Source organism: Anabrus simplex, chromosome 2 (assembly GCF_040414725.1).
Source record: "Anabrus simplex isolate iqAnaSimp1 chromosome 2, ASM4041472v1, whole genome shotgun sequence".
NCBI classification, from domain to species: Eukaryota; Metazoa; Arthropoda; class Insecta; order Orthoptera; family Tettigoniidae; genus Anabrus; species Anabrus simplex.
In genome coordinates this window covers 984,312-1,005,570 of record NC_090266.1, presented here as the reverse complement: position 1 = coordinate 1,005,570, position 21,259 = coordinate 984,312, and the positions used below count along the sequence as shown (strand labels likewise).

Here is a 21,259-nt window from a genome sequence, read left to right as displayed (position 1 = left end):
ACTTCCACAACCATTTCTAACTCTGTTTCTTTCCAATCTGCACCGCCTTCTTAGTCTCTTTATTTCTCTATTATAATAAGGTGGGTCTTTACCATTCCTTACCACCTTTAATGCTACAAACCTGTTTTCACATTCCTCAACAATTGCTTTAAACCCATCCCAGAGTCTGTTTACATTCTTATTTACCGTTTTCCACGGATCATAATTACTTTTTAAAACTGTCTCATGCCTTCTTTACCAGTCAAATGGTACTGCCTAATAGTCCTACTTATAAGACCTTCCTTTCTATCACATTTATTTTTAACTATTAAAAAAAACAGCTTTGTGATCACTAATACCATCTGTTACTTTGGTTTCTTTATAGAGGTCATCTGGTTTTATCAGTACCACGTCCAGGATATTTTTTCAATTTAGTTGGTTCCATCACTTTCTGAATCAGCTGTCCTTCCCATATTAGCTTATTTGCCATTTGTTGGTCAGGCTTCCTGTCATTCGCATTTCCTTCCCAATTGACATTTGGTAAATTAAGATCTCCACATTCCTTTTAATGTCGTTTGCCACATAGCTGATTATCTCATCAAATAATTCTGAATCCATGTCAGCCCTACCCTTTCCCTGTCTGTACATTCCAAAGACATCGAGTTGCCTGTTATCTTTAGAAATGAGCCTTACACCTAGAATTACATGTTTCTCATCTTTAACTTTTTTGTAGCTTACAAATTCCTCTTTCACCAGGATGAATACTCCCCCTCCCACCATTCCTCTCCTATCTCTATGATACGCACTCCAGTTCCGTGAGAAAATTGCTGCATCCATTATATCATTTCTCAGCCATGATTCAACTCCTATTACAATATCTGGTAAATATATATCTACTAAATTACTTAATTCTATTCCTTTCTTTACAATACTTCTACAGTTCAACACTAACATTTTTATGCCATCCCTACTTGACTTCCAGATCTCTGTACCCTCATCACCACTCCCTAGACAATGCCGTTTCCCTGAATGTAACTCCCTATTGCCCTTCCAAGCAAATTTCCTAACTTATACATACCACTGCGATTTATGTGAAGGCCATCTGAGCGCAGATCCATATCTCCTACCCACCCATTAGGATCTAGAAATTTCAATCCCAGATGATCCCTGTAAGTACCATGAACCAAGAACTCATTCTACCATCAATTCTCACTGAAGATCCTGGGAGATATTCCAATAACTTCACATGGCATGGCTGCAACGTCAAGATCAGAGCTGGCCGTGTGGATCATCTACCTCAGTTTGGAGTTGACATCATAAGAAGAAGGTGAAGTATAGTGGGGAGGCAGGGATGAAATGGCTTCATAGAGTAGTAAAATTAGCACGGAGTGTTGGTAAGCTACGTTCAGATTGGACAAAGGCAGTAATAGCACCTATCTATAGGCAAGGGAACAGGAAGGATTGCAACAAGTATCGAGGTAACTCCTTGCTTAGTATACCAGGGTGCGATCAGTAGTTGAGAGAAAGTTTGATGAAAACCAGTGTGGTTTCAGACCACAGAGGGCCTGTCAGGATCAGATTTTCAGTATGTGCCAGATAATTGAAAAATGCTACGAGAGGAAAAGGCAGTTTTGTTTATGTTTCGTAGATCAACAGAAAGCATATGACAGGGTACCAAGGGAAAAGATGTTCGCCATACTGGAGGACTATGGAATTAAAGGTAGATTGCTAAAATCAATCAAAGGCATTTATGTTGACAATTGGGCTTCAGTGAGAATTGATGGTAGAATGAGTTCTTGGTTCAGGGCACTCACACGGGTTAGACAAGGCTGTAAACTTTGACCTTTGCTATTCGTAGTTTATATATGGATCATCTGCTGAAAGGTATAAAATGGCGGGGAGGTATTCAGTTAGGTGGAAATGTAGTAAGCAGTCTGGCCTATGCTGATGACTTGGTCTTAATGGCACATATTGCCGAAAACCTGCATGGAATTTGAAAATAGGTGCAATGAGTATGGTATGAAAATTAGCCTCTCAAAGACTAAATTGATGTCAGTAGATAAGAAATTCAACAGAATTGAATGTCAGATTGGTGATACAAAGCTAGAACACGTCGACAATTTCAAGTATTTCGGTTGTGTGTTCTCCCAGGATGGTAATATAGTAAGTGAGATTGAATCAAGGTGTCGTAAAGCTAATGCTGCGAGCTCGCAGTTGCGATCAACAGTATTCTGTAAGAAGGAAGTCAGCTCTCTGACAAAACTATCTTTACATCGATCTATTGTCAGACCAACTTTGCTTTATGGGAGCGAAAGCTGAGTGGACTCAGGATATCTTATTCATAAGTTAGAAGTGCTGATGATGATGATGCTTGTTGTTTTAAGGGGCCTAACATCGAAGGTCATCGGCCCCTAAGTTAGAAGTAACAGACATGAAAGTAGCAAGAATGATTGCTGGTACAAACAGGTGGGAACAATGGCATGAGTGTACTCAGAATGAGGGGAGAAAGGCTTTAGGAATGAACTCGATGGATGAAGCTGTACGCATAAACCGGCTTCGATGGTGGGTCATGTGAGGCGAATGGAGGAGGATAGGTTACCTAGGAGAATAATGGACTTGGTTATGTAGGGTAAGAGAAGTAGAGGAAGACCAGGACGACGGTGGTTACACTCAGTTTCTAACGACTGAAGGGTAATAGGGTTAGAAGTAAATGAGGCCACAGTAGTAGTTGCAATAAAGGATTGTGGCAACGTTAAGTAAATTTACAGAGGCTTGTAGACTGAACGCTGAAAGGCATAACAGTCTTTAATGATAATGTATGTATGCTTTAGGTTGTGCTGTATTTTGCTTGTTGGATCTTTATTAATTATTGTATTGGTTTTATTTGAAAAAAATTTCTGTTTTATCTATGTAATCCTGCTTATTCATTATTACTATGGCTTTACCCTTATCTGCCTTTGTTATTACTGCGTTGCTATTATGGATTTTGGATTTCAGGTTTTGACTTTCCTTCGAGGCGTAGTTGTTGTTAGATGTTATGTCATTAATCAGTGTTGGAAGTTTCTTTTTTACTTCATAATGTAAGTCATTTTGTTTGTCAATCGAAATTTGTTTATCGATATTAGTTATAGTTTCAGCGATCGTAGTCATTATGTCCGCTGCTTGTTTGTGATTAGGGCAATTGTTTAAAACCCATATCTAATAGATTCATCTCTTGATTCAATCAAACAATCTATCAATCAATACTGATCTACATTTAGGGCAGTCGCCCAGGTGGCAGATTTCCTATCTGTTGTTTTCCTAGCCTAGGTAAGTTATTCCAAACCCTAACTCCCCTTCCTGTAAATGAATATTTGCCCCAATTTGTCTCCTTGAATTACAACTTTATCTTCATATTGTGATCTTTCCTACTTTTAAAGACACTGCTCAGACATATTCGTCTACTAATTTTACTCCACGCCATCTCTCCGCTGACTGCTCGGAACATACCACTGAAGTAAATAAGTAAAATGAGATTAGTTACTTGTAACATACCACTTAGTTGAGCAGCTCGTCTTCTTTCTCTCAGTTCTTCCCAGCCCAGACTTTGCAACATTTTTGTAACTCTACTCTTTTGTCGGATATCACCCAGAACAATTCTGTCATGAGTTTACTTTTTCCAATTCTTTTGAGGATATGAAGGTCCTTTCCTATTGTAGTTAATTTATGCCCTGTGTCCCTCATGTGGTTGGATATTGCAGAGAATTTATTGTGCCTTTGTGCATTGTAATGTTTGGCGTATCTAGCTGAAAAGTTGCGGCCAGTTTGGCCAACATAAGAAAAATTACATATAAAGCATTTTAATCTGTATATACCTGATCCAGAGTAACAATGATCTGTGATGATAATAGAGTTATGAATAAAGACAAACTTACGATTAGTATTTTTTTGTTTTATAGGCTATTTTTACATCGTGCTTCATTAAGGAATTGGTAATTAGATGAATACTATGGTTAGTGAACGTGAATTTAGCGTATTTTGATTTGACGCATTTTAATGGAGTTAAATTTGTAGCTAGTTTTAATTTGCTTTTGTTGATGGTTTTATTACTTATATTGTAACAGTAAGTGTGGTACTTTGGTGAGCACGAGAAACGCAGGGCCTGTACCAATCTGTTGAAGTGCATACAGAGGGAAAGGGTTTTCTTTTAGAAAAAATCTTAATTTTTTTCTGAGTTTATTAATAAGTTCAAAATCATATCACCTCTGTACAGAAGAAACAGTAGAAATTGTTCTTTCCTCGTCGCAGGGTTGGCGATGTTCTAGAATTCCGGCTGCTCCTCTCCTTTCCACACCAGTGCACGACCATTCCTCCCTCGGTGGAAGTTCTAGAAGATCCATGCGATGTCTAGGAGATCCATACGGTGTTGAAGTAGAGGGCATTGGGATAGACCACGTAAATGATGAACGTGAACGAACACCGTTAAGCCTTGGGGCGTGTTAATGCAAAAACTGCTTCTGCACAGATGAGAAAAAGGTAGAGCAATGGTTTTAACAAGGTTCATAACACGTAAGAATTGTATGATTGAAGGTTTATCACATGGTAGAATGTCACTGAAATCTATCCTGTGTTAAGTCATTAATCTTTTGAAATGAAAAGGAATGTCACTAAACTCGAATAAGTATATAAGTTTAACACTCATAAAATGAAAATCCACTCGAAACTTGTCGTCAAATTTCATTAAACTCAATTAATAAATAGTCACCTAAAGTTTGTGACACTTGGCATAATGTGAAGTTGTGCCACACGACACATTTCTTCGTTTGAACACCGTTCAATGTAATCAATTGGATTGAAATGAAGTAAGAATGCTTCACTCGTGAGGTCAATCTTGTTCACGCATGTTAATGAAATGAAATGAAAATAAAGTGAAATTAATCATTTATCAACAGTCCTTAGTTAGACTGTTCATAGAATTGAAAATGCACAGCTCCTAGTTTGAATGTTCGTCGAATTGAAATACACAGTTCTAATACACAGTCTACAGTTCATCACTTACAAATATTCACACAGTTTAGAGAATTATCTCCACACGAAATTGTGAATGAGTGACGTAGTCACTCTGTACTCAATCACTTGTTAATGCTTGTAATTTGAGTAATTCTAAGTTAAAGCACAGTCTCCTTAACTCGAAATATTGAATCACTTTGTAAGGAGCAAACTGTTCCAAATCCTGTCCACAACATTAAACTGTAAATTACGAGCACTTGGAAAAATAATCGCACGTCTTAGATACTCGTGCAGAATAAACAGTCATCTGATAATGTTCAGAGTTTGATGGAGCACAATTTATATCACTCCCCGTTGGAGCAGAAGTTTATCACTCACGATTTAAAGAAACTAGTATAAGTTCACACTCGACACTATTGAGTTAAAGTCCACGGACTCGACGAAGTATGACGGTCACTTCACGTTGTGTCGCGGTCCTCGCGAGCTGACTGCACGAACTCCACTGCAATGCATGCTCATACACACTGGTCTGCTAAGCTTTTTTTTTTTTTTTTTTTTTTTTTTTTACGCGGGGTCCCCGTAGTCCGCTCCCCCGCCGTGACCATCGACTCAATAATCTACATTGCCTCCGACATGCTATTAATTTCTAAGAAGAAAAGAGATAGCTGGGTAGAGTGGGAAGTGATACAAGTGATACAAGGAGAATCTGCCGGTTTCCGAGTCAGACTCGCTACCACGGCAAAGTTTGTGTTGGTTGGATAGTGTTAAGGTGTGGTATTGAAGGGTCAGGGAAATACCACATAGGCAGAAAGAAGAAAGAGCCTACATGTAAAACCTGACATCTTTTGATAGCACACGCAAGGATGTGGGCTGGAAAAAGACCAGAGGTTTTGTTAGTTAGGAACAGGTAACATGCACAAAACATAAAACCATTCCTCGCCATTCCATCATCTGGGGATCAGTCCGTCTGGGCACTGCTGTGACTAGCACGGTCCTTGCCGGCTGCGGAGCCATGCGTCGAGTACCACTAGGGCCTGTCGCACGGCTCCACCTCCTTGGGGTACCTCGTACCCAGTCTCCGATCCCGGAGAATGAGTTCAAGCCCGCCGAGGCGGGGGCCTCCTGGAAGGGGGTGGGTCATGGCGCCAGGCCTCCTTCCTCTCTGCCCGCGCCATGGCCCGGTAGATAGGGCAACTGCGATGGGAGGCCAGGTGGCCCCCCGAGCAGTTGGCGCACACCGGCGCCTCCCTAAGTGTTGCGCAGGCCGTGTAGTGGTGATCACCACCACAGCGGTTGCACCTCACCTCGAGCCCACAGCTGACCTGACGGTGGCCCCACCTCAGACAGGGGAAACACTGCAAGAGCTGCTGAGGGGGACGTTTTACTCTCACCTGACTGCCGCTACCCGCTGAGGTCCTCTCCTGGTTGGTTCCTCGGTCGGCTGCTGTCCTGGGAGCAGTCTTGGGTTGCGGCTGGGCGGTCCTCTCCTGATGAGCCAGCGTCGCCTTCTGGTTCCTGGTGTGGCGTCGTCTTCTTCTTCCCTGGGGCTGCTTCTCGGCTGGGGAGGAGGCCTTGTCCTGGTGGCCCTCCTCCCGACCTGGCGACCCTGGGGTGACTGGTGGCTCCGCTGCGTTGCCATCTGCTTCTTCCTCCTGGCTGGTGGCGGCGGCATCGGTCAGTGCTAACACTCGACTACGTTCCCTGTCCTGTGGGGCGCACATCAAGGTCTGCATCTCGAACGACATGTTGACTGGCAGGGCCTGGACGGCAGCCTCAGCACGCCAAGGGGCGTCCTTGTCCACTGCCATGCTGCCATCCACCATCACGGGCGCTCTCCTGGTTTGCGCCCGGGTTACAGGCCCCTCCTGGTAGGCCTGCGTCTGCGACCACTTCGCCTTGGTAGGTGGTCGACGATCCTGGTTGGTGGCCTTGTTGGTCTGCGTGTACTTCGTAAAGTACCGCTTTCCAACTGGGGTCGCGCCGTTGCGGTGCCCGGGAGCGCTGCCGTCGTCCTCGGTCCTTGGCTCCGTCTGCGTGGCTGCCTTCTGGTAGCCCGAGAAGCAGTACTACATTTATATCCGATCCATGCCTTCACATCTTATTCCATAACTTCGTCGTCTCATGTCGGATTTATATGAAACCTTGCAGGAACGTAGATAAAGGATTGGGATACACGATGATGTGGTTAATTTTGTCTAATTACTATTGTGGGGAAAGTTATTATCCGAAGAAACTCAAGGAACATTCCACACTAGTCTAGGGTCTCTGTGTTGCGGTGAGGCAGGCTGTGACGTCATTCCGCTCTACGTCACACTCACAGCTGTTGCTTGCTGTTCAGTCAGTCTTCTGCTGCTGGGCCGTAGCGTAACATGTAAGTTTTAAATTTTCATTACGAAGACTTAGTTTCGTACCGCCGTTACCGGTACAATATGTGTATTAATTCCATTGAATTTAGCTATTTCTTTAATGAATTGTAATTCTTTTTTTAAATTACTAGCAGACATAGGGATTTTTAATGCCCTATATATTAGACTGTGATAAGTGGCTTTTTATGTGAGTTGGGATGTAATGAATCATTTTTTATGCTTGTTGGAGAGAAGGTGGGCTTTCTGTATATTTGGAAGTCGTACTTGTTTGATACTCGTGTAATTTTGATGTCTAGGAAATTTAAAGTGCTATTGATCTCATCTTCCTTAGTGAATTTAATGTTATTATCCAAATTGTTAAGGAATGTTATCACTGTTGTTGATTTGTTTGTCTATGATTGCCATGGTATCTTCCATAGAGATGGTCCATACAGGTTCAATATCAACATTGTATGTTAACCTTGAACTACAATGTCGTACTTCTTCATCAAAGTGAACCACAACATCACCCTATGCTATTGACTTTTGACTTTTATCTGACGTAAACAAATAAATACAGGTCACTTGACCATCTTTCAACATTATTTTATTTAAAATTTTATTTTATTTAAAATTTCAAAGTTAAATCCATGGCTGATGATGCCTGTATGTAAGGTGAATCCTGTACCATTTTAATTTACATGTCAGTGTAATTCAACAATGAGAAGAGTTATTGTATTGATTAGGTGGTCAAATTAATAAAATAACTTATTGTTATTATTTCAATTTCAATAAGTTATATGTTCCAAGCTGTCAGTGGAGAGATGCCGTGGGAGGACATCTGTAGACGAATAAGTTTGAGTGGTGTCTTTAAAAGTAGGAAAGATCACAATATGAAGATAAAGTTGGAATTGAGGAGGACAAATTGGGGCAAATATTCTTTTATAGAAAGGGGAGTTAGGGATTGGATTAACTTACCAAGGGAGATGTTCAATAAATTTCCAATTTCTTTTCAATCATTTAAGAAAAGGCTAGGAAAACAACATATCAGGAATCTGCCACCTGGGTGACTGCCCTAAATGCAGATCATTAGTGATTGATTGATACTCTGGCATGACGAAATACCCCAGAGAGCAAAACTGATCATGATTCTTACCTACTTCATTCCAGTTCTCACTTATGGACTCAAAACATGTACCCTACATATCAAGGCCAATAGTAAAAATCCAGTCAACAGATATGGAATTTATTAGAACCATGAACCAAAAGACCAGAAAAGAAGCAAACAGAAAGGAGGGTGGCATCAAAATATCTCTTACCTAGCATTTAGGAATTTGCAGGCTACAATGGTAGGGGCATGTTATGAGGATGGACAGAACGAGAATAGCAAGGAATTACTTTGACCGAGAATTGAAATGGGAGAGGCCAGTAGGGAGACCAAGCAATAGATGGATAGACACAGTGAAATCGGAGGTCGTCAAGAGGATTGTCAAGTGTGAGGACATAGTGGAAGAAGTGTTGACTGGAAGAAGTGGTATGCACTTGTGCACCATACCCAGCGAACTGGAGCTGGAAAATGTTGATGATGATGACAATGATGATGATGACGATGATGATGATGTCATGAAACACAGTAATCACACCTATCTATATACAAGGGATGCAACAGCTATTGAGGTATCTCACTGATCAGTGTACCAGGCAAAGTGTTCACTGGCATGATGGAAGGGAGGGTGCGATTATTGGTTGAGAGGAAGTTGGATGAAAACCAGTGGTGGTTTCAGACCACAGAGGGGCTGTCAGGATCTGATTTTCATTATGCGCCAGGTAGTTGAATAATGCTAGGGGAGGAATTGACTCTGGTATGTTCGCTGTTTTGTGGAGCTGATATGAAGAGGGGAGCAATCAGTTGTGGCCCCGCCGCATGAAAGACGTTGACATGCCAGAGCGGCACATCCCGCTGCTCAGCTGACCTGACTGGAGAGGGCCGGCACTAATTTGTTCAGGCTCTGCTATAGCGACTGTCATTGCCTCTTATGTAGAAACTACGAGTTCCGCAGGCCAAGAAATTTTTTATGTCTGGAGGCTTCCACGAACTTTGCGAGACTGATACATCTCGGCGTGTCGGATGCAGGTATATAAGTCAGAGAGCGACTTGCCAGCACAGTTTGAGTTGGAGTTTGGGCAGTTCAGGGAATGAGTGGACTCAGTTAGTTCGAGTGGAATTACCAGTGAGAGACAGTCGGAGTTAAGAGGGACAGATTGTGAAGTGTTCATCTGTCGAAGTGAGGATTATCCTGTTTACCTGGCGTCACGTGTGTGCCTCTGCTGTGGAAGGAGATTGGGTGTTCTATGGCAGTGCGAAGGAGACACTGGGTGCTGACGTGTGTAAGTTGTGAACGGACTTCCGCTGGAGTGTGGACAGCAAACATCATCCTTTGTGGCGAGACTGTTGTGCACGAACTGCAACAGCGCTAGTGTGACTGAGTGGCTGAGCAAGTGTAGTGTAAGTGATTGAAGACTGTGTGTATCTGTGTAAATAAACCGCGAGAACTAAGTGAGAGAGCACGTACTGTGTAAGTGTAATTGTGTGAGCTCGGTTATCCTGTTTGTGTGTTAATGCTACCAGGTTCTATTTTCATCTATTTACCTAGCCAACATGTAACAAGAGAGTCATGTTTATTTTTTGTAGGGCTACAGAAATCATATGACAGAATACCGAGAGAAAAGATGTTCGCCATACTGGGGGACTGTGGGATTAAGGATAAATTGCTAAAATCAATCAAAGGCATTTATCTTGGCAATTGGGCTGCAGTGAGAATTGATGATACGAAGGTCGATCAAATATGACTGGGATTTTCGTTCCTGAACATTAACAGTTGGTAGGACTGGCCCTGCACTTCTGCTATGCTTAGGCGGGACCGTTAGGCGTAGGGAGAGCGTGCTGTTAGATATTTCCTGCCATTTTGTTAGTAACGCTCATGATGTCGGAGCAACAGGTGCACCCCTTCACTGTGCAACACATAAGTATAAAATTTCTCGCTCATGAAGTACAGCGGCAGGAATTTGCCAGATATTGACTGCACAGTTTGGTGATCAAACATTGTCAATAACACTTGTGTTTGCCTGGCATAAGAGTATCAGAAATTGCAGAACAAGTCGGAATCATTTAAGGGAGCTGTCAAGCAATCATCACAAATGGCCTACAGTTCCATAAAGTGTGTTCCAGATGAGTCCCTTGCCTTTTGACCGAAAATCTGAAGTTGAGATGTTTGGAGGTCCATCAGAGGCTTACAGCAAGGTTTGCGGAAGAATGTGATGCATTGTTGAGTCGGATCGTCACCTACAATGAAACAAGGGTCCACCAATACATTCCCGAATCCAAGCAAGCCAAGTGGTGGAGGAAAGGGGAGGCAGCACCGGTGAAAGCCAAGACTCAACTGTCAGCTGGCAAGGTTCTTGCAACCATTTATTTTCAATCGATGAGGCATTTTGTTGATTGATTTCTTGCATGACTGATGCACAATCAATGCTGCTTACTACTGCGAGCTGTTGAACAAGGTGAGGGTTGCATATCGCCGAAAAAGACGAGAACAACCGATTCCACAGGTCATCCTCATCCTTGACAATGTGTGGCCCCAAGGCCCCAAACTGTAGCTCTGTCTCCAAGCTACAGGAAATGCACTGGACTCACTTGATCATCCTCCTTACTGCCCGGACTAATCGCTTTGCGATTTCCATTTGGTCAGACCACATAAAGAAGCTCTAGGAGGGCAACAATTTGAAGATGACGAGAGTGTGGAATACTTCGTGCGCAACTGGCTGGTGACATGACCCTGTTCTTTTTACGATGAGGGCGTCAAAAACCTGCCCATGCGCTGGGACAAATGCATTTCCAGACCAGGAAACTATGTGGAAAAATAAATTGTAATTGCTTTGTGTTTTTCAATAAATGAATTTAAATAAAAAATAAAATCCCATTTATGTTTGATCCCCCCTAATAGAATGAATTCTTGGTTCAAGGTACTTACAGGGTATAGACAAGGCTGTAATATTTCACCCTTGTTCGTAGTTTACATGGATCATCTACTGAAAGGTATAAAGTGGCAGGGAGGAATTCAGTTAGGTGGAAATGTAGTAAGCAGTCTAGCCTACTGTATGTTGATTACTTGACTTTATGGCAGATTGTGCCAAAAACCTGAATTCTGATATTTTGGGACCTGAAAATAGGTGGTATGAAAATGAGCCTTGCTAAGAATAAATCAGGAGGTGAGAAATCCAGGAGAAGTGAATGTCAGATTGGGGTACAAAGCTGAAATAGGAAGATAATTTCAAGTATTTAGGATGTGTGTTCCCCCTGGATGGTAGTATAGTAAGTGAGATTGAATCGAGGTGCAATAGAGCTAATGCAGTGAACTCGCAGTTGCGTACAGCTCCCGGATAAAACTACCTCATTAAATATTAAACAGTTAATTGATTGAAACCACCTATTCATTACTACCTTTATGTTGGTCTGTCTTCAGATCAACTTTGCTGTACGGGAATGAAAGCTGGATAGAATGAGGATGTCTTATTCATAAGTTAGAAGTAACAGACATGAAAGTAACGCGAATGACTGCTGCTACAAACAAGTGGGATCAGTGGCAGGAACTTGATGAGTGAAGCTGTACCCATGAACCGGATTTGGTGGTTGCGGTGTGAGGCGAATGGAGGGGGTTAGTTACCTAGGCGAATAATGGACTCTGTTACTGAGGATAAGAGAAGTAGAGGGAGATCAAGACGACGATAGACTCAGTTTCTGACACTTTAAAGATAAGGCGTTTAAAACTAAGTGATGCCACAGAATAGAGGATGTTGGAGGCATTTAGTAAATTCACAGAGGCTTGCAGACTGACCACTGGAAGTCATAACAGTCTATAATGAAGGTGTATGTATTTTTGTATCAGATCAGTTATTGTCGTGCATCGAAAAATGTAATATTTACAATCATGATCCAGTCATTTTTTTCAGGCATGGGGCCATCACATTCTGCTACTCAAATGGTGGTGATGAGAGGGAAGTTAGGGCTAGCAAACAATCAATCAATCAATCAATCAGTCAGTCAGTCAGTAGTGATCTGCATTTTGTGCTGTTGCCCAGCTGGCAAATTCCCTATTACTGCCATGCTTTCTTGCTGAGAATGTGCCAAGAATGTCAGGCTGATCAGTACCATTTTGCAAGGATAGTGTAATCCTAGTAGAGTGTTTAGTGTTACACTGTATAAAACCATGAGCAGTCATCATCTTGGGATATTTCATAACTAACAATAAAGGGGTCCCTTAATGCGTCTATGTCAAAAACCCTCTAATACTATCGTAAGCTGTTGATTTACACGATCGAGCATTGATTGAAAATTATTAATTCATTAGCAAAATTAATGGAGGGGTTATGCAACAACATTTTGGAACTTAAACCATAAATTACCATTAACAAAACATTGTGTTTATCTCGCCAAGTTTTGCCAGACATATAGTCAACAGCATCTTTAATGTACTGGAATGATGCCCGGTTGAGTGTCTCAGATGGTTTGGTTTAGGTGGAGCAGTCCGGTCAGTCCCAGTAGCAGTGATGTCACCTATAGGGTCTGCCCGCTCACTCATGGAAGAGTGCCGGCTCCTCTTCATTGTCTCCTTGATGGCTTGAGGCCCAACTGGAAACAAGCTGTTCTGTTCATCCGGAGTATCTTGAAGGGCCAAAGGCAGGTGAATGAGAACGAGTGACGGTGCTGAGCGGTGAGGGTGATGAGGACTGTCCAGTCATACTTTAGTGTTATGTGTGGGTGTAAGAAGCTACCCCACTGTGCAGTAAATCCTGGAATTTTCAAACCATATGATCCAGCTTATTTTCATCACTCTGAGCATTGAGAAAGGAATGTCTTGAGTTTCCATTGATGGACCAATAGAGCGTTTCAAAAATTAGATTCACCTGGATTCACCCCAGCATCAGCGGGTAGGGCCTGACACCTCCCACTCTGATGAGTGTAGTGTCAGGCTTAAGACAAAATGCTGCTTTATAGCGTTAACGCCTGAAAAGCCCTACATTTTAACCCTGAGCATTGAAGTAAATAATCCTCAAAATTTTACTTGGAAAGGAAGGATTTGATCATAACTTTCTAAACTATCTAGAGCAGTGTCTGTTGTTGATTATACATGTTCTTATATGTGTTACTAGAACTATACATTTCTTACTTATCTGTGTAATAAATTAAGTTCTGAACTGCTCAAGATTCACCTCGTTTTTAAGCCTTGTGCTGGATCATCACGTTGCCAAACGAAAATTTTACAGTTATGTACCCAAACATACTTATCTTTCTTATGTAAAGCTCTTGTTCTCAATCTGGATAATTTCACAAACAGTGTGGCAGAAAATTGTGTAAATATTGACCTGAGTGCTTCCACTGAGGCCAAATGAAATGATTTACGTCAGCTCATTGAAAACCATCAAGAAGCTGAATTATGGGAGGACTACCAGCAAGATGATGGTGAAGATGAAGAAAAAGAAAGGGAATATGAGCTAACATCTTAAGAATGGAGTACAACCCTCATGAACATAAAATAGTGCGCAAGTATGCAGTTCCTTAAATTACCTTTACATCTACTTAACGGAAATCTGTGCATAACAGGACTAAAATGTGGTACTATGCGTTTGTGTTATAAACAGGATATGAAGAAGTAGATCACATTGCCAGGTTGCATACTCGGGATGGAAGAGCGCTAGCTTTCTGCTTTACAGCTAATGGGTTTGATCCTGTTGGTATTGGAACACTTTTACAAGTTCCTGTTTTTAAATTTACTTGCACACAAAGTAACTCCTGTGAGACAAAATTTCTAGTTTCTTGAAGTCTTGGAAAAATGTAAAATTTGTCAGTGGGACGTAAAGCCAGTAACGCTATTAAATACACTTCGGGAAAAAAATATGCAACATCGTCGAGAACTGTGTTCAGTGTGTGCATACTGAGGAGTTGTTGTGTTAGTGGTTCATTTGTCATGGACAGATGATCAGATGGCACTCTGAAGGCCTATCCTTGCGGACTCTGTTTTGACTCTGCGGGCAGGAACTGTACTGAGGTTAGAGGTGAACGGTCTTTGCAGCATTCATTCTAGGCAGCTACAACCATGCCCCGCTGATGAGTATGTGCTCTTGTTGAACAACTGCAGGCATTTAAACGGGGCCGCATTGTGTGCCTGCGGGAAGCTGGATGGATGTATGAACGGATTGTTGCACATGTTGGGCGCAATGTATTGGTGGTGTGTTGCTGCTTTCAGCAGTGGTCTGTGGAACATTCCCACACCCGTAGACCAGGCTTTGGACGTACCCGTAATACAGGCGCACATCAAATTCAATGCATTGTGCCAGTAGTGGTGGGCGACCGAACATCATCCAGGAACAAAATCCGGTTGCACCTGCTGTGTCACTGAGGACCATTGAGGACAGTCTGCTTGGAGCGGGATTACGATCACAAGTGCCTCCGGCCATAGCACAGCTAAGCATGCTACTCTGGTGTCATGAAAGAGTGGACTGGAGAGGGGTATGGCGCTCTGTTATCTTTATTGATGAGAGTAGGTTCTGTCCATATGCAAGTGATGGATGTACACATGTATGGTGTAGACCTGGTGAGCAGCCTGTTCCAGAGTGCATTCACCCATGACAACCAGGTACCACCCCAGGCTTCATGGTGTGGGAAACCATCAGTTACAAACTTGCATTCACAGTTGCTGTTCTGTTTTTGCAGGGTAATGTAACAAGTGGTCGCTATATTGCGCTGGTTGGTGTCCCTGTGCTACTGCCATTTCTTCAACAGGAAGGTGATGTGCTTTTTCAGCAGGACAATACATGTCCACTTACAGCTGTTACAATGCAGTGTGTTCTACATGGTGTACAATAACTGCCTTGGCCAGCAAGATCACCGGATCTGTCACCAGTTGAACACATATGGGACATGATGAAATGGGAACTTATGCGTTTTCCAGACCCTGCAAGAACCATTGTCGAATTGCATCAAAAGATGCAAGATGCTTCGGACAAACTATTGCAGGATGTCATTCAGCACCTCTATGATCATTTCATTCATGAATACATGCCTGCATTGCTGCCAGAGGGGCTTACATTGTGTATTGACGTGACTTTTTGTGCACCCTTTATTGTGATGTGTGTTTCATTTGGCCTGAATATGTAACCATATACTCCTGCAGTGATGAACTACCTGTCTCATCGCTTGTGAATAAAATGACCTTGTCCTTGAGGATGTTACTTTCTTTTTTCCAGCAGTGTAGTTGAAGTTGCTGTATTATCCACGAGGTTTGACGTTTCAACATTGTCTGCTACACCTATTTAACTACTGGTATCTAAATGTTGTACTGAATGCTCGTTTCGAAATACATACATACATACATACATACATACATACATACATACATACATACATACATACATACACATTTTTTGCATGATATATGGGAAATTAGAGGTAACAGGTAAGGACCCTCTTCGGAGGCAGCCCAGACCAGGGAGTGGCATCCCTGCCTATGTGAGTCCTATAGCACATTGACCTGGTGTGTATCATCTGGTGAGGGTCTAAGCTCAGTGTTATGAGTGAAGACCTCAATAAATAAGTGCATTTTTAAAAATGAAGACCTCAATGAAATCTACATGGGTGAAGATGGACTTCATATTGGTGGAGATTGTGGAAGAGGCAGCGAATAGTATGAGTACACTATTCATCTGTAGTGCTTGTTTTCCATGTTAGAGGCAGCTGCAATGTCTAGCAGTAGCTCGGAAATGCCTTTGGGCATGGCAAGTCAATAGTTACAACAGCCCAAAAATGAGTGATGGTAAATATCAGGGCGTACCCTGCAACTAGTGACCCGCAGATCTTGTGCTGGGGGAGCTGTGAAAAGTGGGTGACTAGAACCACTATTATGAAGGTCAGAATAATTAATGTTATCACCCTGATAGGAAAATCAGAAGAATTGATTGACTTTATGGAGAAAGAGAATGGTAGTGAGTGCAGGCATGTGGAAGGGAAAGGGAGTGAAGTTGATGAGCAGAAAACAGAGGTACACTCAGCAGTGCTGTACCTGTCTGTCAAGCAGAAGCCGAGAGAAATGGGGCGTGTCCGACTTTGAATTACTTAAACCAACATGATGATTATGGTAAATGCACACAATGTCCGGCTCCATGGCTAAATGGTTAGCATGCTGGCCTTTGGTCAGAGGGGTCCCGGGTTCGATTCCCGGCAGGGTCGGGAATTTTAACCATCATTGGTTAATTTCACTGGCACTGGGGCTGGGTGTATGTGTCGTCTTCATCATCATTTCATCCTCATCCCGACGCGCAGGTCACCTACGGGTGTCAAATCGAAAGACCTGCACCTGGCGAGCCGAACATGTCCTCGGACACTCCCGGCACTAAAAGCCATACGCCATTTCAATGCACACAATTTGTAAGATGTTACTAAGAAACACACATACCAATAAATGCTTTCACGCCAGGTGAGTTGGCCGTGGGGTCAGGAGCACGCAGCTGTGAGTTCGCATCCGGGAGATTGTGGGTTCGAACCCCGCTGTCGGCAGCCCTGAAGATGGTTTTCCGTGGTTTCCCACCTTCACACTGGGCTGTACCTTAATTAAGGCCGCGGCTGCTTCCTTCCCATTCCTGGGCCTTTCCTGTCCCATCGTCGCCATAAGACCTATCTTTGTCGGTGCGACATAAAGCAAAATAGCAACAAAAAATAAAACAATGCTTTTGCTGAACTTAGAAATGCACATTTTACAATAAAATCGAAACACTTAAAGAAAAGTACTCACAAGCTCTACTTTTGTGGAATGTTGACAGGTTCCTCTGCTTACTGATTTTATTCTCACTGCTGGCATGACTCTTGTTCTTCATTTGCTTTCTATAATTATTTGATATGACATTGGAAAATGTAGACAATAAACAATATTTTAAACCATTATTGTCACGCTCACCATTATTATTGATTTTCATCTCTTCCTAAAGCAGGGAAGAGAACTTCACAATCATATACCAACAAGTTAAACATTCTTGTCACCACTAACTGAAGTTTACTGCATACCCAGAAATGTATATTACCCCTGACATTTCAAAATGTCACATTATACAGCTGAGTCACTGCCATATTGAACAGAATATCATCTCTCTTGATGGAATCAGACGTTTATAATTGGCTACAGTCAAACCTAGACGATTGCAACACTCTTAATCCTAATTTTCTTCTCACTTTCTAGAACTTGAAGTGCAGTAACATTGTAGTTACAACCACTAAGCTGTTGGTACTGACCAAACCTTCTTGCCAGATTATCACTCTGAAACTTCCCAACAGTAAATAATTTTGTTTTACAGTTTCAATGGTAATTTTTAACAGGATGGTTGTGGTTTGTACCAAAGCTTTTGAAGTGTCAGTTGTTAAGTGACAATGAACCAAATGTAAATCATCCCAATTGCTTATCCACTCACAGATATGTTGAAGAAATTGAATTCAGTCATCGTCTAGTCCAGTAGAAGACTTTTTATGGTAGTTCCTCTTCCAAATTCCTTTAACGACACTTTTGACATTTACAATGTACCTCCCTCGTATGAATGGTGTGAAAATTTTGGATCAGTTGGTGCATGCATTTCAGTGGGCATGGCAGACTGATATGTAACAGCAACTTCTGGCTCGGTGAGGAAAGCAACGGGAAACTACCTCACTCCTCATTTCCTTAATACGCCTCTTCAGTGACGCCTAGGCTATTTATGACAGCTGTTGACAGAGCTGTGGAGGATCAAACCAGCCTTCGGGCTGTTGAAACACAGAACATAACACGTAAAACACTACAACATACAGTAAACTTTACCTCAGGGACTGGGTGATTTTACTGTCCCCAACATTCCTGCAACTCATACTTAACACGCAACACTATGTTCTACCTCAGAAACGTGCAGTTTCTACCCCCAACATCATCCAAGGGTCTGCTTTACAAGGCCTGCATTAGGCAGAAAGAATTATTATTAGTCTCTCTTTCTTTTTGTTGGAAGTGGAAAAGTTGATCATGACTGCTCATCTTCCTTTGTAGGCTGATGGTCGTCTTATGAAAGGGCAATCAGGCTGGGAGGAAACTGAATGGGAGCCGCTTGAGGAGTCCGGAGGTGGTAAGTCAATTTATTGATTTATATATATAAACTAGAGAGGGAAATGTATTTTCTGATAATTATCTATATAAATAATATGGCAATTTTGTCGGTACACTTCAAATCTCTGTCTGATAATTAGATTTTATCTTGGAATAGGTATGTGTATTGAATAGTCAGGTTGAAGGCTGGACAGATCCTCAACAGCTCTGTCATGAGCTGTCGTACAGTAGATGGTCTAGGCAGGTACGCTACCCCTACACTGCGGGACTGGCTCAAAGCTGGATAGTGGATGCTTATTGTACCTCATTGCTGATGTTAGAATAACTTCCTGTAGAGGAAGCCTTTCATTGAAGATATTTATGTCCACTGGAATCTCACCAATGTTAAGAGATTAACACAAGAAAAGCATATATTTATATCTGTCTTAGCACTTGTGGCTCATGACCACTTCAGGTAGCATCTAAAAAAATTTCAACACACAGAAGTTTCAAGGCTCCATAGGTACATTAACAGTGCTACAGCTGACATAAGGGTACCTGAAGATAAATTAAGAAATTGCATTAAAGATTTCTGCAAAGTGTACAAAGTTAAGCTGCTATAAAGTGTTTTAAAGTCAAGCAGCATAGCGACAATGCTAGACACAAAAATGGTTAGGCAAATGGGGAATAAGAAGCATTTTAATTCTATATTTCACTTTAATTAAATATTTTGTGCCCCCAGCGACTGTTGGCGCATTCTTAATTCTGCTAATACGATTTTCATTGGTTTGCAGGAGCAGCAATGTTGTATTTGTCACCATTGTGCAAGACTGCAATATTAGTTAAAAATGTATTTGGTACTGACCACAGTTTAGTGAATGGTAACTAATTTATGATAGAGAGTAGTGGAATTAAATTACAAGAACTAGTAAGGAAATTAATTGGGCTAGTGCAGTAAGATTGCATAATGACTAGTATCTACATATAAAATAAGAGTGTTGTCTGTACATTGCTCAGAATTAAGAAAGAATGGTGTTTCTGCTTCAGCCATATCCACAATAAGAAGGAAATACAATTTTTATTTTTCCCTCGTGTCTATCTGTATGTATGCGCATCATGAGAAAATAGCTGAACAGAATTCAATGTAAATCAGTATATGAAGTCAAGCAATAAAGCACTACACTTTAAAGCTATAAATATTGTCATTCACATTGAGTGAAATTGTACTTTTGGGGAAGGCCTAAGCTTTAATTCTTCTATATCTATGTTATTAGTCTTCGTAGTGATAAATACTGCATAATAAAAGTGATACAAAATACGATTTCGGAACATACAGATACACGAGGATGGAGTAGGAGTGATCTTCTTTCTCTTTTTCCTTTATGCATACACAGGCACTTCCCATATGAAGTCTGGTCCAATGCCAATCTTCTCAGTTCCTCTTTCGTGCCATGACAAAGACGTAGTTGTCCTGCTCCAGCCTCGGTCGTCCCCTCCCTCTTTTTCCCTCTGGTCTTGCTTGGAGTACTTGTTTAGGCTTTCTTTCCTCTTCCATCCTCACCAGGTACCCCAACCATCCAAGTTCCTCCTTTTCAATTAAACTGATCAGTGGTTCTTGGTTAAGAAACTCTTCCCTTGTCCTAGTATTTCTAACCATATCCCTCCTTGTCCTTCCAACTGTTTTACACAAATACTTAATTTCTGTGGCAATGAGGCTGCTCTCTAAATTACTCTGCAGTGTCCAGCTTTCAGATCCGTACATCAGCACTGGAAGATATACTGATTTGTATATTCTCATTTTTGTTTTCCTGGTAAATTCTCTCTTTCCTATGATGGTATTATGAATATTATAATATAGATTGTTAGCTTTATGGATTCTGTGATTTATTTCAGAATCCACTTTCCTATCCGCTGTTATGATGCTGCCTAAATATTCAAACTGCTGAACCTATTCTAAAATCTCATTCTGCCACTCGATGTTAAGGTCTTTTTGTTCTTTCCTCGTAAGATCCCCCTGTCTTGGAGTGCGCACCCCCGTTCTATCACTGCCCTCTGTAAATTACCTCTATCTGTTGCCAAAAGTGCAATATCATCTCAAATCAAATCAAAATCTCTTTATTTGCAAATGAGGTGTCTACCTCCGTGGCAAATGGTACACTAAAATATACTTTAGTGGTACACTAAAATTTATACATTATTGTCAAGCACTAAATATTAAATTAACAAGAGAAGAAAATTTTCCTATAATACAATATTATACAATTTACGCTAGCAATGTTTTCTATTAAACACACAGCTCATCCTTAATAAATTTATATTGTTTACAAAATTCTACTTATAATATCTCCTGTACTACTTACAAATATAGTCAACTGATATACAGTATGTGGAATTACTTCAAATGATACTATACAACTGGTATAAGATTAATATTTACATTGCATTTATTTATTTACTTTTTTTTTTTTTTTACCCGTTCTGGATCCTAAGTAGCATAACGACCTGCTGCGTCTTAACCAGAGCCCCTTTTGCCACCACTTTTCAGAGTTCCTGAAGGGCCTTCACAGCTACCGTAGCGGTCCCAGGGCCCTCGAAGTCCCCATTGTACTTCACCCCTACAGGCAGTCCCCTACTTTGGCTGTCCAAACTCCTTAGACCAGGGGATGGAATTAATTTATTCACACACGTTTTTTTATTTACAATAACCTGCACTGGTCGAATGCCCTCTAACACTTCATTTATTTTCTCTGTTGCTGTTTATTCTCTTCTTGAATATCTGTACAGATTTTGGAAAAG

General features: G+C 41.5%; 1 protein-coding gene across 1 annotated transcript in view; it reads left to right on the top strand.

Moving 5' to 3' along the window:
• The window catches only part of yata (N-terminal kinase-like protein yata), an 882,319-nt gene that overhangs the window by 766,824 nt on the left and 94,236 nt on the right, over window positions 1–21,259 (top strand). Inside the window, exon 16 of the mRNA XM_067140315.2 lies at window positions 18,428–18,503. Within this exon, the coding sequence (XP_066996416.2) occupies window positions 18,428–18,503 (76 nt within the window). The remainder of the gene's footprint in view (window positions 1–18,427; window positions 18,504–21,259) is intronic.